The sequence below is a fragment of the Microtus pennsylvanicus genome, chromosome 2 (assembly GCF_037038515.1).
Source record: "Microtus pennsylvanicus isolate mMicPen1 chromosome 2, mMicPen1.hap1, whole genome shotgun sequence".
NCBI lineage: Eukaryota > Metazoa > Chordata > Mammalia > Rodentia > Cricetidae > Microtus > Microtus pennsylvanicus.
Window position 1 is genome coordinate 96,313,181 of NC_134580.1, and position 18,185 is coordinate 96,331,365.

General features: G+C 48.3%; 1 protein-coding gene across 1 annotated transcript; it reads left to right on the top strand.

The window, feature by feature from the left end:
* Positions 1–478: 478 nt before the first annotated feature.
* Thbs1 (thrombospondin 1) lies at positions 479–16,361 on the top strand. The gene is made up of 22 exons (XM_075961765.1): positions 479–683; positions 1,199–1,293; positions 1,626–2,185; positions 3,026–3,101; positions 3,364–3,566; positions 3,654–3,776; positions 4,538–4,631; positions 5,938–6,111; positions 6,595–6,771; positions 7,089–7,262; positions 7,512–7,639; positions 7,744–7,896; positions 8,254–8,472; positions 8,906–9,013; positions 9,562–9,721; positions 9,854–9,972; positions 11,865–12,099; positions 12,270–12,497; positions 12,668–12,939; positions 13,339–13,436; positions 13,542–13,681; positions 14,291–16,361. The coding sequence occupies exons 2-22, from the start codon at positions 1,227–1,229 to the stop codon at positions 14,296–14,298; spliced, it is 3,516 nt and encodes a 1,171-aa protein (XP_075817880.1). The 5' UTR covers positions 479–683; positions 1,199–1,226; the 3' UTR covers positions 14,299–16,361.
* The last annotated feature ends 1,824 nt before the right edge of the window (positions 16,362–18,185 follow it).

The following is an 18,185-nucleotide window of genomic DNA, read 5'->3' on the forward strand; positions in this document are numbered from 1 at the left end:
GACACATTAGCTTTTTCACTTTTATCTTTAAACCAGATATTTTCAATCTCCAAGTGTCTCCGTCATTGAAGCATTCAAAGAGACGAGCTTTAGTGAAAACCCCTTTAAAGGGCCTTAGGTGGTCCCCAAAGGAGCGTTGTGTATGGGAACCCTCAGGAGAAGGGCTGGAACCCTCATGAGGAGAGCCTTCAGCCTCCGTGGCGCAAGAGCTTAAGCCCTGAGCCCGAGTAAGCCAAGGGCCAAGGCTGCGTGGGTGGAGACCTATTTTTCTGAGAAGTTCCAGGGCTCCTGTGCCCGATCAGCGTCCCCCCCTTCACTTTCAGCCCGTGAGCAGCACGCCAGGCGTTGGGGAGGGGGGGAGGCGGAGAGAGGAACCCGTGTCGTAGTCAGTCCCCCGCCGCCCCACCTCCTGCCGCTTCCTGCCCCGACTCCTATTGGCCAGGACGATTCCCAGGAATGTGAGCGTCCCTTTAAATGGTCCGGTGCTCCTCGAACAAGCCAGCCACTGCCCGGAGTCAGCCGGCTTCATCAGACTCCTGCAGGCAATCCCGACGCAGACACCCAGCTCCGCCACGGTCTCTCCGGGCGCACCGGCTGCCCCAGCGTCTCCACCGGACTCGGTGTCCTTGTCCTTCACTGCACCTTTGCCACCACTCCCCGCCGCTGCGCCCCAGTGCACACAGGTAAGCCACCTACCGCCGCAGCTGAGCACCTGACCAGCCACCTCAGGCCCCTAGAATGCAGACGGTCGAGCGAGCGACTCCCCTGGAGCGTCTACTTTTTCTACTTTCCCGGTCTCTTTGCCCTAACTGTCCCTCAAGAACTTTCTGGAGCTGGTTCTCTCCAGCCTTAGGATTCACAAACAATTACTCCAGGACACCCCAAGATTTTCTCACCGAGTACTCTTTAGGCTGCCTCAGACCTTTGCTGTCCATGTCCCCAAATACATTCTGTAGTCTTGTCTAAAGGATTGCAAGGAAAAACCCTAAATCACTTTACGCCCCTCATCCTGGAACACCACAATCCCCTGTCTCTGGCGCTCTTAGTTTTTACTGGTGCCCTCTGGAAAGTAAATCCTTTTGCCTTTCTTTTCAGCACATATGTGGCCAAAGACAAACACACACACACACACACAACATCTGCCCTCCCACCTTGTGTCCTGGTCTCTGGTTCTAATATCCTGTACTTCTCGTTACAGGCTCCGTGCTGGGCACAGGGGCTCTACCATGGAGCTGGTCTGGGGACTAGGTGTCCTGTTCCTGTTGCATGTGTGTGGCAGCAATCGCATTCCAGGTGAGTCTTTGATATCTCTCTCTGTGTCTCTCTCTGTGTGTGTGTCTCTGTGTGTGTCTCTCTCTGTCTCTGTCTCTCTCTGTCTCTCTCTCTCTCTCTCTCTCTGTGTGTCTCTCTCTCTCTGTGTCTCTCTCTCTGTGTCTCTCTCTGTCTCTCTCTGTCTCTCTCTCTCTCATCCCCCTCCAGTGTTTTCCCTAGGCTGTTTCCTCTGTGCCCTTAGTGCCAGGGTGTAGTTTCCCTGCCGGTGTTCATTCAGCGCTCCAGGTGATCACCAAGAGTTCTCGCCTTGCCTCTGGCAGCCTAGAAAGCTGATTGTCCTGTCTGCCTTACAGAGTCAGGGGCCGACAACAGTGTGTTTGACATCTTCGAACTCATTGGAGCTGCTCGCAAGGGCTCGGGCCGCAGACTGGTGAAGGGCCCTGACCTGTCCAGTCCAGCTTTCCGGATTGAAAACGCCAACCTGATTCCCCCTGTGCCCGATGACAAGTTCCAAGACCTACTGGATGCTGTGTGGGCCGACAAAGGCTTCATCTTCCTGGCTTCCTTGAGGCAGATGAAGAAGACCCGGGGCACACTCCTGGCCGTGGAACGGAAAGACAATTCCGGCCAGATCTTCAGTGTGGTCTCCAACGGCAAAGCAGGCACCCTGGACCTGAGTCTGAGCCTGCCAGGGAAGCAGCAAGTGGTGTCAGTGGAAGAAGCGCTCCTGGCCACTGCCCAGTGGAAGAGCATCACTCTGTTTGTGCAAGAGGACCGAGCCCAGCTCTACATTGACTGTGAGAAGATGGAGAGCGCTGAACTAGACATCCCCATCCAGAGCATCTTTACCAGGGATTTGGCCAAGGTCGCCAGGCTCCGCGTTGCCAAGGGAGACTCCAACGACAATTTTCAGGTAAATCATTTTACCTGTCGTAAAGGCTATGTGGAGATGTCTGTGGTCTAAAGTATTCCCAGATGTAGGGAGCATCGGACACCCCCAGAGGGCTGGCTAAATCACAAATCACTACCCCAAACTCCAGGGTTTCAGATTTGGTGGGTCGGGTGAGGGGCCTGAGAAATTACGTTTCTAATAAGAACTAAGTTGTAGTGATGCAGGGGCCTGGGAATCATGCTTCCACAGCTACCCAGAGAAACAAGAAATGCTTTTCCTTTTACTCTCCACCTAGTCCATTAGCAGACACTGCTTATATGCTCTTAAGAGAATAACCGGCCAATTTTAACACAGCTTGAAAAGGGTACTTTGTCAGCATTTGAGTGTCTGGTTATAGGGTGTTCTGGATGTTTCCAGTCTGGATCCAAGGTAGAAGTAGCAGTCGGGTCACGTGCTGCTGTGCCTTGTGTTCTCTCTCTCTCTCTCTCTCTCTCTCTCTCTCTCTCTCTCTCTCTCTCTCTCTCTGGTTTTGAACTCCCTCCCTCACTAACTCGATGACACTGGGGAGTGTACCGGAGTATCCTGTTCTCCAGACTTGGGATCAGATTCCATTTCCTGTGTCCCCCAAGCAGTCTCATAACTAGATAACTGGATTCTTTGTAACATGCTCAAGTTGGCAGAAGACACAATGAGGATTTTGAAGTTGTTTGGCAATTTATGACCGTGTGATATTTTGGCAGGGTGATCTTAACACAGTTCTTTTAAACTTTGGGAGTGCTTGTCACATGCTTTTCCAAGCAGAGCTGAGATAGGCCGCCCCACCCACCCCCACTGCCTACATTGTGTGTCCTCTACCCACAGGGGGTGCTGCAGAATGTGAGGTTTGTCTTTGGAACCACCCCAGAAGACATTCTCAGGAACAAAGGCTGCTCCAGCTGTGAGTACCCCTGTGTTTGTAAGATTTGGGGAATCCCACCAAAATACCCCGAGAAAAGTAAGCAGCTCCAGGATCCGTACACAGTATCCCAGGGAAACAGAGTTGAAGTATACAGAAGTGACCCTCACAGGGTTCTCCACCCTTGCATGCATTCACTCTACACTCATCCCTCATCCCAAATGAAATGTCTCTTACGACCAAGAACCTGCAGGGGCTGGTGACATCAGCGGCTGAAGCCTTTCTCTTGCATGTTGTTTCTCAGCCGCTGCCAACATCCTTCTGACCCTCGACAACAACGTGGTGAACGGCTCCAGCCCCGCCATCCGCACCGACTACACTGGCCACAAAACAAAAGACCTGCAAGCCATCTGTGGCCTCTCCTGCGACGAACTCTCCAGCATGGTCCTGGAATTCAACAGCCTGCGCACCATCGTGAAAACGCTGCAGGACAGCATCCGCAAAGTGGTCAGTGCTCCCATTGGCCAGCCCTTGAAGATCACTCTGGGTGGTCCCGTGGGAGGCCCGACACTCATGAGCACTCTCCCCTTTCAGACGGAGGAGAATAGAGAGCTGGCCAGCGAGCTGAGGCGGCCTCCCCTCTGCTTCCACAATGGAGTCCAGTACAGGAACAATGAGGAATGGACTGTAGATAGCTGCACTGAGTGTCACTGCCAGGTAAGGGACACTCACAAACTACAGTAAGCCTTAATGCCCTGTGTCTCAGGAGATACTCAAATGACCACACCCGTTGTTAAATACCCCCTTGCTATCAAAGTGGTTTTTTCCCTTTAATATGTAATTATGACATCTATGAATTCCTTTTTAACTCTGGAAAGGTTATCAAAGTCTTAATCCCATATCAGGCTGAGTAGCTAGGAGAACAAATCTACCTAAACATTGGAGTAATTTAGCTGCTTAAGTTCAAAGACCAGGTATTGAATGTCAGGTACATAAAACCTACTCAGAACATTCTTTTCGAACCAGCCCTGGTTTGTATTCAGCTCTGGCAAGTAGGTTCTTCTAACACTGTTCAGATCTCAAGCTCACCAGGGAAAGTAAGTTAATATGCAAACCACTGATTACTGAATTGGGGACGCAACCCTCGTTAAATTCCCATTTTTCTCTAATCAGTGATAAAGTTGTATCTACCTTTGAGAGGCTAATAGGAACTACAGAGTTTGGTGACTTCCCTTGCACAGATGTGTTGTTCTGTGACCTCCACACATGACAGATCAGCAGTTAGAAAGAACTTTCCACCCTGCAGCTAGGTGACACTGAGGACTTCAGATCCAGCAGGGACAGCCCTCCTATAAAAACTACTCTGCTGGCGCATTTACCGCCCTGGTTGAGTCGTGGCTTAGCATGGAAATGCCACAGAAAGCTCCTCTTTGCGATGTGCTGATAACATATTTCCCTCTCCTTCACCTGCCTTGCAGAACTCAGTTACCATCTGCAAAAAGGTGTCCTGCCCCATCATGCCCTGCTCCAATGCCACCGTTCCCGATGGAGAATGCTGTCCCCGGTGTTGGCGTAAGTTCCAAAAATGGTCTAACCATTCTTCAGCGGCTAGTTCAGTTTGGGGGGACATCCTGACAGCGGGACATGACACTGGAGACCAGCCTCTCCCAGCCCATTAGATATTTCAAACCAGATTCTTGCAGGCAGACTTGGATAGCTAGAAGCTAGTCTCTTGAACAGAGCCGGAGTCTCCATGGTGACCAAATCTGAACTGGATTATGGCATAGGCAATGATCTTGAAGGAGTTTATGGATTCTGGTGTTATGCTGTGAGGAGAAAAGATGAATATCAGTAGGCTTAAGCTGATTGCTTTTAGAAATTAATCTTTTTGTTAGAGAAAATTATTCACCGAGAATTAGTAGAAACTGGTGTAAGAATTGCATTGAGGCTTGAAAAGGTGCCTGTTTTATCTGCAATGATTGGAGGCCCTAAGAGATTAGCATCTGTTAAAGTTCCAGGGCGATAAAAAGAATCCAGCTACTCTGCAGCTGTGTGACTTTCTGCCTCTGGGGCTTGTTGCCAGTACTATCGCTTTGTTGAGGAGATATTTTAATGTGGAAGACACAGGTCATAAAAGTGACTCAAAAGTGACTCGTCTTGGATCGGAAAGAAACCAGGGATGTCCCATTGCCCTTTACTCACATGTACAGAGTGGCACACGTGTGCCATGGGTCAGAAGAGTCAACCCCATGGCAGCAATCGTGGCACAGCCATGTTTTTCTGTGTTGGGCAGATCTCTCTCTGTCCAGCGTCTATCTGAGATGTGAGTTACAGGGGACAAAGTCAGCTGAGAGCTAGCAGGGCTGTGAGCCTGAACCAGGAGTCCCTGTCCTCTGGCAGACACTTGTGATTGTTGTCATGGTGTCTGAGCAGATAGTAAACAGTTTCCTCTTGTGAAACTGTGTACGAGGACACCAGATGCCAGAGTGAGAGGATAGACAAGCCTGCTAACCTCATGGCTGAGGCAGAGACAAAGCCCCGTCAGACTGCCTTCAAACACCTGGTCCGGGGCTTTCCTGACTGACAGGAAGGATATAGACTAAGACTAGCTGCCTAAGACACTGATGCTCTCCAACACCAGTACCTGGAAACACTTGAGACAGTAAGGGGGAACATGCTGTGTGAGCAGGCCTTCACAGGGCACATCTTCACCCCAGACCTGTACACATGGTGACCCGGGATGAACTCCTGGGCCACTGGTCCAAGATTTGTGCTGCTTTTTCTCCTGCATAATGGACCCTCTGTGCCCTTTGTCCAGGGAGATCTCTTATGGGTCACATGGTCATTGGGTGCCAAATGACCCCGTTTCTCCCCACAGCCAGCGACTCTGCTGATGATGGCTGGTCCCCCTGGTCTGAGTGGACTTCCTGCTCTGCAACATGTGGCAATGGAATCCAGCAGCGTGGCCGCTCCTGTGACAGCCTCAACAACAGATGCGAGGGCTCTTCAGTACAGACAAGGACCTGCCACATCCAGGAGTGTGACAAGAGATGTAAGCGTCATGGCCACTAAGGGGTGACAATCTCACTTCTCCATGCTGTCCCCACCAAGAGGAGCTCTGTAGCGAGGAGCCTGAGGGCACAGGTTCTGGGCTTGGGATCTGAGTCTCCATTATACTCCAAACCTCTGCACTCTTGAGCATGGCCTTCCCTCGCTGAGGCCCCTCCTCAATTATAACATGGGAATGATAGCCATTCTCGATAAAGTTTTATTAGGCATTTTCTCTAGATAATACACATGAAACAATTTGAATAGACCTTGGCTCTTGACCAGCAACCTATAAATGTTCGGCTATTGATATCAACTCGCACAGACAGACAGCTAAATACTATCTCTCCTGTATATTGGCATGTGGCCATAGTTTCTACTATTCATTAGTTTAAGTGACCACTTGTTAGAATTATTGGTTTCTGAGACTTCCTTTGTGGCCCCTTCCAAAGCAGTACCATTTGTGACCATCCGATTTACCTTTCAGTTAAACAGGATGGTGGCTGGAGCCACTGGTCCCCATGGTCGTCTTGTTCTGTGACCTGCGGGGATGGTGTGATCACAAGAATCCGGCTCTGTAACTCTCCCAGCCCCCAGATGAATGGGAAGCCCTGTGAAGGTGAAGCTCGGGAGACCAAAGCCTGCAAGAAAGACGCCTGCCCAAGTAAGTATGGGCCTGACCCTGGGACCCATGGGAGGCAGCTCTACCCGGCTGGTTACCTCCTCTCTGTGGCCTCCAGTTCAGTGGACCATGGAGCATGGGGGCTCACTCACTAGAGAAACAAACAGAAACAAAGTCCTGCATGTTCAGCGACTTCTTTTAATGAAAAACAGAAAGAAAACCATTCCAACCATCCCCAGTTCCCAAGCATTCTCCCCATGGCCAGGTTAGAAGGTATTTCCGACAAGCTCCAGACAGGCTTCTGGGACAGCGAAAGCACCTGAAAACTGAATTTTTACATGCGGCTTACTTTCTTACAGTCAATGGAGGCTGGGGTCCCTGGTCACCATGGGACATCTGCTCTGTCACCTGTGGAGGAGGGGTGCAGAGACGCAACCGACTCTGTAACAACCCCACACCCCAGTTTGGAGGCAAAGACTGCGTTGGTGACGTCACTGAAAATCAAGTTTGCAACAAGCAGGACTGTCCAATTGGTGAGCTGTGAAGCCAGGAACAAAACCACACTGGGAGGTTTCTGATCTATGAATGCCACAGTCAGCACTCAGGGAGGGGAGGCTGTCCATCTCTCATTGGCCCTGGTGGTCTGTTTACTCTAAGATGCATGGGGACCATTCCCAGTAACAGAGACCCTACGATGTCTTCCTCTGTACCATTTCTAAGGAGCACATGACACTAACAGCGACCTAGATGCAACCATTTACCTATCTCTTACCTCATCTCAGATGGATGCCTGTCCAACCCCTGCTTCGCTGGTGCCAAGTGTACCAGTTATCCTGATGGCAGCTGGAAATGTGGCGCATGTCCTCCTGGCTACAGCGGAAATGGCATCCAGTGCAAAGATGTCGATGAGGTAAGGAACCAATCAGAATGGAGAAAGCGGCTAACCTGGCCCAGGGCCCTTCCTTAAGACAGCGTTTATCCAAGTGCTGAGCAAACTCTCAATTTCATCCACAGTGCACAGAAGTCCCTGATGCCTGCTTCAATCACAATGGAGAACACCGGTGTAAGAACACAGACCCTGGTTACAACTGCCTGCCCTGCCCGCCACGGTTCACTGGCACCCAGCCCTTTGGCAGAGGGGTCGAACATGCCATGGCCAACAAGCAGGTACAGTGGAGGAGCAGGACAGTGTAGAAGGGGGCTGTAGACCAAACCACTGACAAGCAGAGGGCACGGAATGCCCAGTCTCAGATATAAGACTGGGCGGCCAACATGTTTGAAAACGCTGTGCTGAGAAGAGCTGTGTCCGATGGGCTTACACAGGCCATGTTTGACATGCTGGGCAGTTCAATGTCAAACAGCTTTTTCCTGTAGCCTGGATATCCTCAGAATGGAGAGGGACAGAGGAACCCCCCTTTCTCCTATTAGGGCCTCTGTCTGCTTCAGGAGGGGAGGGATCTAGACTCTATGGTGTCTTGGGACTTTCGAGCATTCTGTGATAGCCTGGGGATACTGTACCCTCAGGTGTGCAAGCCACGGAACCCCTGCACGGATGGGACACACGACTGCAACAAGAATGCCAAGTGCAACTACCTGGGCCACTACAGTGACCCCATGTACCGCTGTGAGTGCAAGCCTGGCTACGCGGGCAATGGCATCATCTGTGGAGAGGACACGGACCTCGACGGCTGGCCTAACGAGAACCTGGTGTGCGTGGCCAATGCAACTTACCACTGCAAAAAGGTACCGCCAGCCTCCCTCGTGGGCTTCCCTCTCGGGAGTGTGCCGAGGAATTCCGAGGTTGAGGAACTGAAAATGAAATGAAGATTAAGCCTCCCAGGTGCAGAAGGACATTAACTCTTATTATCTTGGAGTCATTTGGTGCCAATATCTCCAATAGGACAGGCTCTTTTGACATCTGTATCCCAGAGTCAATTGCTTTGTTCAAGAAGGCCACCCTGCTGGTGCCTTACAGAGTGTGCATGCCTTATGGCCACAGCATGTATGAACTCCACAAGAGTAACCTCCCAAAATATCTCTCGTGGCTTCACCTTGCCCTAAAAGCATGCCTGCACCTGAGCACTCTGTTAGGATATCCCAGTGTGGGCCTTCATGTATGTACCAAGCGAGGGAATGCTAACTGAAGCTGTTGTGTGTCTTCTTTTTTTCACCTTAGGACAACTGCCCCAACCTTCCCAACTCAGGGCAGGAAGACTATGACAAAGATGGAATCGGTGATGCCTGTGATGACGACGATGACAATGACAAAATCCCAGATGACAGGGTAGGGACAAGATGCTCTCTAGTTCTCCTTTATCCTCGTGAAACAATGGCAACCCGAAACACTGGGATCTGAGGGCCTTGCAGAGGAATAACAAAACACATATGCCAAACTGATGTGTTAGATCATTAGAAACTCGTCGGTATGTCTCCATAGTCTTTGGACACAGGTGTTGCTTAAAGAATGGTTAAAGAGTTTTGGTTTTCATCACAGCTTCCCCCAATTTGAGAAATTACGGTGATACACATAGCATTCTGTTCCCAAGATTCAATTCAGATATAATGTCTGTCTGAATATATTTTTATGATGATAGCTGAGATGAGGAAGTTATACCTTGTCTCTCTTTTCATTGTCACCAAAAAGAACCTAGTTTTCACCCATTGTGTCTTCCCATGTTGGTATTTTACCTGCGCTGAATACTGTTAGTGTATCGGCCAAGTACAAGACAACCACTGCAGATCCTTAGGGGTGTATAGTTCTGTATATGGGGTTGAAGGCATCAGCTGGTTTCCTAGGCAGTCTCAGCGAGTGTCCATTTCTCCTCTTTGCAGGACAACTGTCCGTTCCATTACAACCCAGCCCAGTATGACTGGGACAGAGATGACGTGGGAGACCGCTGTGACAACTGCCCCTACAACCACAACCCTGACCAGGCAGACACAGACAACAACGGAGAGGGAGATGCCTGCGCTGTGGACATCGACGGAGATGGTGAGGCTTTCCCTGGCTTGACGGCCTGCAGAGGCAGTGACACACAGGGCTTACTTAGTGTCTGTTACTGTGGGATTTAGTTGACATGTATGAAGCTGCAGGACTCAGCTCCCATCTCTCCCCGCTCCATAGGCATCCTCAATGAACGAGACAACTGCCAGTATGTTTACAACGTGGACCAGAAGGACACTGACATGGATGGAGTTGGAGACCAGTGTGACAACTGCCCCCTGGAGCACAATCCAGACCAGGTAGGTGAACTCCCCCAGAATCACGCCAGGGGTGTTGTGTCTTCCTTTCTATGCCTTTAAGGCAGTGAGTTCAACAGACTTCAAGCTCCACCATTACTGGGGTTCCCAGAATCCCCAGAGCCATTTGCAATGCACTGTAAAGAGTTTGCCTGATATGAGCCCTTGGCAAACTCTCCCAGAGATTAGTATAGAAATCCTGTGACCTTGGTCTTGTTTGCTGCTGCTGTTAAGATAAATTACACACAGAGCTGAGACTGGCAGTTACAGTCAGAGCCGACGCATGGAAAACAGGGAGGCGGTGACCAGAAGTGAAATAAGCACCTGTGTCGTGGTCAGCAACAGAGTCTGGTAGGAAATCAGGAAGCTAAACGACGTCTCAGAGCTGGAGAAAGCCTGATTTCTCCTGTTCTCCCAATGAACCCAGCCTCGGGGCTCCTCCCCGTGCAAGCTGTGGGTGCTCCCGATGGTGCAGATGTGTGTCAGCACATGGGTTCCCGATGGCGTAGGTGCATGTCAGCACACAGATTCCCGATGGTGTAGGTGCGTGTCAGCACACGGGTTCCCGATGGCGTAGGTGAGTGTCAGCACACAGGTTCCCGATGGTGCAGGTGTGTGTCAGCACACCCGATGGCGTAGGTGCGTGTCAGCACACGGGTTCCCGATGGCGTAGGTGCGTGTCAGCACACAGGTTCCCGATGGTGCAGATGTGTGTCAGCACACAGGTTCCCGATGGCGTAGGTGCGTGTCAGCACACGGGTTCCCGATGGCGTAGGTGCGTGTCAGCACACAGGTTCCCGATGGCGTAGGTGCGTGTCAGCACACGGGTTCCCGATGGCGTAGGTGTGTGTCAGCACACGGGTTCCCGATGGTGCAGGTGTGTGTCAGCACACGGGTTTCCAGGGCCAGAGTTGTTCTTTTGTGTCACTGTGCATCATGAGCTTTCTTATTCTTAAAATGATGGTTCTGAAAGGTTTAGCAATCAGAAATTCAAACAGAAATTTTTTTTAAGGATTAGAGAAATGAGAACTCAAGTTCCTCCTAATTATGAAGTTGTATCATTCTAAAAGCAAGATGACTTCAAGCCAGCATCATAGGAAACCCTGGTTGCCCTGTACTCTCTGAAGAGGTCACCTGTTTGTGTGTGGGCCTACCAGGTTATTAAACATCTTAACCTCACTGAATGAATTTTTGATTCCTCAGATTAGAGTAAATTTTATAAGCAAATTTAAACATCATATAAAAATCTCAAAAACAAAGTCTGTGTAAATACTAGCAAGAAAACATCCAGTGTTTATATAAACAGTCCCTAAGCACCTCACACATATTGAGTGCTAAGTATTCTGGGAAAATCTGTTTTGAAAAAAATTTAGGGTTTGACACTTTATCTGAGCCAACAGATGAAATCTTTATGGAATAGATGTATAAAATCAAATGCTTCAAAAATAAAAAAGTAATTAATATCTCATACCTATTAAGCAGTCTGCACAGACTGTGCCATGATTCAAGGCCTGGAGTAGAAGTTGACCTGTCAGTAATTGGCTGTTAATGTCAATGGGAAATTATGAAATGTACATCAGGGGATTTCAGTAAGCATTAAGATATAAACAATAAACATCGAGTTCCCTTGAGTGGTATAAAAATAACTCTGTGTTAGTTAGAAAGCCTTCTTGTGTATATTTTTCAAATATTAAATATCTCTTCCCAACTGTCACATAAAAATAAGGATCAAGGTAAAACCCTCTTTAAAACTTGATGAGTCCTTCTGTGGTAATAGGAAAGTAAAGCTGGGTCCCGCTGTCCATAGAGAATTTCCCTGCCCCAGGGGTGCTGATGTTGCCTTTAACCTTAGTGTGTATTATTTGATTCACGCTCCACTGATGCCTCTCTTCCAGCTGGACTCTGACTCAGACCGCATAGGGGACACCTGTGACAACAATCAGGACATCGATGAGGATGGCCATCAGAACAACATGGACAACTGTCCCTATGTGCCTAATGCCAACCAGGCCGACCATGACAAAGATGGCAAAGGAGATGCCTGCGACCATGATGATGACAATGATGGCATCCCTGATGACAGGGACAATTGCAGGCTGGTGCCCAATCCTGACCAGAAGGACTCTGATGGTGAGTCATGTGGCCACTACTGAATAGCATGCCTGACATCTTAGCTGTCTAGAAGGAAGAAAAGCAGAGCCCCTGAAAAGACAAAGTAACCAAACACCAGTATTTCTGAGACTGTGAATTTGTGATAGCACTTCAGAATTTCATTCAACGTTTGCCTTTTTTGACCTTAGGTGATGGCCGAGGTGATGCCTGCAAAGACGACTTTGATCATGACAGTGTGCCAGACATTGATGACATCTGTCCTGAGAACGTTGACATCAGTGAAACCGATTTCCGCCGGTTCCAGATGATTCCTCTAGATCCCAAGGGAACCTCCCAAAATGACCCTAACTGGGTCGTGCGCCATCAGGGCAAAGAGCTTGTCCAGACAGTGAACTGTGACCCTGGTCTTGCTGTGGGTGAGTAGTGAGCTCCTTAGATCCAGAGGGGATAACGCCAGAAGGAGGCAAACATGAATTATGGCCGTTGAGCTTGTGGAGGGGACCTATGACCTCAGGGTATCTGGGAACATTGTGGAGAACCCTGTAGAAGCCACCGCCTTTAATCTGACTCTGGCCTTGCCTTCCAGGCTATGATGAGTTTAATGCCGTGGACTTCAGTGGCACCTTCTTCATCAACACCGAGAGGGATGACGACTATGCTGGCTTCGTGTTTGGCTACCAGTCCAGCAGCCGCTTCTACGTCGTGATGTGGAAACAAGTCACCCAGACCTACTGGGACACCAACCCCACAAGGGCTCAGGGATATTCAGGCCTGTCTGTAAAGGTTGTGAATTCCACCACGGGGCCTGGCGAGCACCTGCGGAATGCCCTGTGGCACACAGGAAACACCCCTGGCCAGGTGAGAAGCTACATCATCTAGAAGGGAGAGTTGATGGACCCCTGGGGAGGACAAGAGACAGTTCACACTGGGGAGTCTTGACTGTCAAGCTCCCAGAATCACCAACAGTGGTACAGAACTCTAGTGTGTTAGAAGCGAGTGGGTTAAAGCGAAGAGTTCTGCTTTAAATCCTCAGGCAGTGTCAGCCACTTCAATCCAAACCCTCCTTTCCTTGTCCCCTCTCTGCTTTATGGTCACTGAGTGGCACACAGTAACTGAGAGATGCCTTCGGGAAAGTTCCATACTGCCCCTTCTCCAAACACAGGTCAACTCGTTAGCTTTTAAGCCGTTTTATGTGGAATGAAACCTGAATCTTCAGAGGGAGCTGGGTTTCAACCTTTTCTGGTCCTTTTCCTTCAGGTGCGCACCCTGTGGCACGACCCTCGTCACATAGGCTGGAAGGATTTCACCGCTTACAGGTGGCGGCTTAGCCACAGGCCAAAGACGGGTTACATCAGGTAAGGTTGCTGTGATTAAATTTCACTATAGCCACACCAAATCTGCTCAAAGGATAAGACCGGGAAGTGGCAGTCCCATGAATGAGATCTTTTTCTTCTGTGCAGGGTGGTGATGTATGAAGGAAAGAAAATCATGGCCGACTCAGGACCCATTTATGATAAAACCTACGCTGGTGGTAGACTAGGTCTATTTGTCTTCTCTCAAGAAATGGTGTTCTTCTCAGACATGAAATACGAATGTCGAGGTAGGAGCCACACCCATGAACATACAGTTAACATGTCTACAGAGCAAAAGGATTGCAATGACAGGAGGGTCTCATGTGAAGACGATGTTGGGGAGAGGGCTGGTCATTTCCATTTTGCTTTTGAGGATACAATGCTAAACGTGAAATCTATGGCATCCCGAATCTTTATCAGGTATATGAGCTTGCCCAGCAGTCTCTGAACTCCTACACAGGTCAGAGGCAGAAGTAAGCAAGTAGCTACAAACATTAGACTTTATGGGTAGCACTTTGAAGGTCTGTGTGTTTCTGTAGCTCATACTTGGCTTATGGTTTTATTCATGCCATCACAACACAAGACCAGGCACAGGAAGAGTATTGGTTTTCACTGATAGCCTTAGCTTTAGTGCCTCCATTTCCTTAATCCCATGGTTACTTAAACTCTAGCATCAGACCCACCACAGAGCAAGTTCTTAGTACATATTTGCTGAGTCTGATGTCCACAAGCTCATGATTCTGTGCCTGTCAGAGCTAGAGAGTCAGCCCTGAGCCGCTAGTCCAGTGAGTCATACTAGGATGACTGTGTGCCTGTTGATTGCTTTCCATTGACATACGTCTTTGCTTACTTAACAGATTCCTAATCACTAGCTGTCAGTCATAACCAGCACTGGCATTGCACCTTCTGGAACCAAGGGCTAAAGGAAACCCCCCTGCCAGGACCACCTCTCCCTGCCTTCCTTGCTTCTCTTCTTAAGTAGTACGGACTTCTAGAGCCTGTGACCTGCCTCAAGAAAATGCAGTCTTCAAACCCAGACTCAACACTCTCGGCCTTTAACGAATGAGAATGGATCTTCCAAGAACATGAAGACTAATGACGTCAGTTTGCTTTCGCGAAAGCGAAAGTGTCTCTTTACTTCCCGCTGGGAAGGTGCCCACTGCACTCCGCCTTCCTCACAGAGCCAGGGCTTCTGTGAGGGCATCTCCAGGCAGCGCTCTCAGAAGCGTTTCCAGGCGTGTAGAGAAAGAAGGACTCACTAGAACTCAGCACCGAGCCACCCCTGACGTCGGTCCTCAGGAGTGGGGAAGCAGGAGCCAAAGGAGGATGCTTACCCAAGAGACGATGGTATGAAGAGAATCCGGAGGCGCTGTTACTTGTTCGGTACTAAGTCATTTTCGGGGGACAGACAGACAGACTTGCTGCATTTCCATCTGCTGACCTGTGTGAGTTAACCCGACCATGCATATGGGCGCTTGAGTAACAGGAAGGGAAGGAAAGCCTGGCTTCCAGACTTCCTCCCTTCGGGCGCTTATCACACATCTGCAGTGGTCAGGGTAGGGGTCTGGCTGCCCTTGGCTGGTCATGCTGGAACTGATGGTTCGTTCTGCACACGCAATGTGCAGATGTAGCAGGAGCACAGGAGACCATCTCAGTGAGCTCTCGCTGCCTCTGCAGGAGGGCAGCACGCCTTCATTTTATGGTTAGAACGGCACAAATTTTCTATCAACCTACCTGAAACATTCCTTTTCCTTTTTTCTTTTTTCTGTTTCCTCAATTACCATGGAGTTTTCCAATTCTCTTCTGGTTTTTGTTTAACAAACGCTTTAGCAATGTAATATATTTATATTTTTTTTCTCCCTACTCTGGAGAGGACATGTCTGAAGGATTGTTACTGAAACAGGAAGCGTGGGACTATCTGAATCACCCTCGTAGTGAGTCTTTATGACTGTAAGATTGTAAATACAGATTATTTATTAACCCTGTTCTACCTGGAATTAGATTGCATATGGCAAATGTTTGTGAGCAGGTAGCTGAGGTGGATCAGCAAAGCTCTCCAAAACCAGTGTGTGGAAAGCCAGCAGAAGTTGCTGCTTCTCGGTTCGGGGCTTAGAGTGAATGATTCATGCTCCCTTGGCTTTTCCCCTGAGTTTTCTGTCTTTCCAAGTGGAATTAGGTGGCCACCAGCTGCACGAGCTTCTCCTTGTAAAGGAAGCCATGAATACTCTAGGGCTAGTCCACCCCACCCTGTGCCTATTCCAGGGAGGAGAAAACATAATCACCTTCCTTTTTTTTTCTCTCATTTCCCCAAAAGATACAAAGGTGGAACTTATATACAAATATTACCTCATTTGTTGTGTGACTGAGTAAAGAATTTTGGATCAAGTAGAAAGAGTTTAAGTGTCAATAAACTTAAAACTACTGTCGTGTCTGAAAAGTCAGTGTTGTAGATAGCATGAGCATCCTTTGCGGAAGATGATCCCAATAAAGAAATAGCTTTGAAATGTTAAATACAACCTCTCAAGGTTCTGGTTTTGTCCTAACATCTTGTACTCCGTTGCTTTATTTTTATAAATTATTTTCTCATCGCCATTGGAACAGAGATCTCAGACTATGTAGATATGCTATTTAAATAATTTATCAGGAAATACTGTCTGTAGAGTTGGTATTTCTATTTTTATATGTTTGCACACTGAATTGAAGAAATGTCGGTTTTTCTTATTTTGTTTTAGTTTGTTTCTTTGGTTTCGTTTTTGTCTTTGCTTTTGACTCCCCAGTTTTTACTATTTGCCAATACCCCTTTTTTCTAGGAACATGCTTTTTTTGTACACATTTTTATCCATTTTACATTCTAAAGCAGTGTAACTTGTATTTTACTGTTTCTGATGTACAAGGAACAACAATAAATCATATGGAAATTTATGTTTATACTTTCTGTGTCTGTGTTTATTTTGTTCTTGATTGTCTGGCTATCATGGGGGTATGGGCAAAAGTCATCCTTTAACCAATAGCACAGTTAACCACATATACATTCTTAACCACATATACAGCATGGCAGGAAATAGCATTCATGGTTCCTGTGTGATTGACAGACGCTAGACTCAGAAGACACATTTGCTAGATTTTTGGAAGAAAAAAAAAAGCATGAATCTGCCACAAGAAAACCTTAAAATAAAAATGACCCTTGAGTCATAGGCCCCAAAGAAAACATTTCGTATTTTATTAATATTAGGTGTCTTATGTTGAATCCTCAAAGTCCAGTTCTGTTTCTAAAAGGAACAGTGATGACAAAGGAAAGGACAGCTGGGAGAACATGTGACTTTTCCTGACCCTAAGTGATGTCACAGGATCACAGAACAGCAGCTCCCAGGGAAGCCTCAGGGAGGAGCTGTCCTGGGACTGAGCCTAGTGCTCTAGATAGTAGTTTGGAGAAAACAGACTTAGGGCACAAACAGAGAACTAAAGAATTACAGAGGTGGGGCTAGAGAGATGGCTGAGCAGTTAGCAGAGAGCCGAAGCACAGTGTCCCTTGTGGGCAGCACCGCCATCTCCGGCAACACTAGCCAAGGATCTGAGGCCCTCTTGTCGCCTTTGTAGGCACCTGCACTCACATTTACAAACTACACACACACACACACACACACACACACACACACACACACACACACACACAGTCATCATCATCATCATCATTCTGATCACTTTGTTACAACACAGCAAATTTTAGAAGGCATGTATGTGGGTGTGAAGTTATTCAGTGAAGACAATGTTATCCTGTTCAACATCTGAGCAGAATCTGAGGCTTGGATGGATTAACCATGGATGTGCAGAGCTGACTAATTTCCAATTCTAATAAACAGATCAATGAAGGGAGAAATACTAGTAGGTGAAAGATGGCTTTGAGGTCTGGGAAACACTAGAACAGATTGGCTGTGGTAAGTGGAGTCTGCTTCCCTGGCTGGACCTCTCTAGTCGAAAACCACGGCCTTGGGTGGCGTGAGGCAAGGAGGAAGTGCCGCACCTGCCCCACAGGCCCACAGAGAAGTAGTGACAGCTAGCAGATTGCAGAGAACGTGATCGACAGTAACAACCATCCGAAATGCGGCCTCAGCTCCGCTCGGGTTGCTCCCTATGTGGATTCCTGGAGGAGAACCCTGTTTAATTTTTAGCAAAATGTTGCAGCAAAGCTGATGGAGAACACCGGGCTGAGGCAGGGAAAGTGGCCAGGTCGGCGCTTTCGGGGCCAGGCTTCTTCCATTTCACTGTAGGAACGACCTTCAAGTCAGTAGGCTATTCCAGATTAAAGACTTGTTAAAAACTAGAATTACATCATCTGGATGATAAACTCTGACTCATACGGGAGTTTATTGTCATGTGTTCTAGGACTGTTTGGCTGGAAGGCCATAAACTGGGTCCTGCAGAATTTACAGTCAAAGCGGTGTTGGTGGCTTACTCATGAGTCCTTTCTAGAAAAACTATACTACAGCCCCAGAATACCTTCATAAAGTCAGTCTCTCTCTCTCTCTCTCTCTCCCCCCCCCTATAATTTTTATTCTTGTTCTTGTTCTGGAGGAAACGCCCCAGCTTATAGGAAGCCAGAGTGGTGTGGCTTGGTTAGGTTTTAAATCAGGAGACTGCTGTTAAATTACACTGTATAGCTAGCTCATTCAACCTTGCCGCTTTCAGCTGGCATGCTGTGGAAGGGTGTTACTCTTTTTAATGAAAAAGTTCATTACGGAACCTCATTATCTC

Coding starts and splice junctions, on each gene's coding strand:
- Thbs1 (XM_075961765.1), top strand. CDS start 1,227: ATGGAGCTGGTCTGGGGACTAGGTGTCCTGTTCCTGTTGCATGTGTGT. Junction 2,186..3,025: donor ACTCCAACGACAATTTTCAG/GTAAATCATTTT, acceptor CTCTACCCACAG/GGGGTGCTGCAGAATGTGAG. Junction 3,777..4,537: donor GCACTGAGTGTCACTGCCAG/GTAAGGGACACT, acceptor CCTGCCTTGCAG/AACTCAGTTACCATCTGCAA.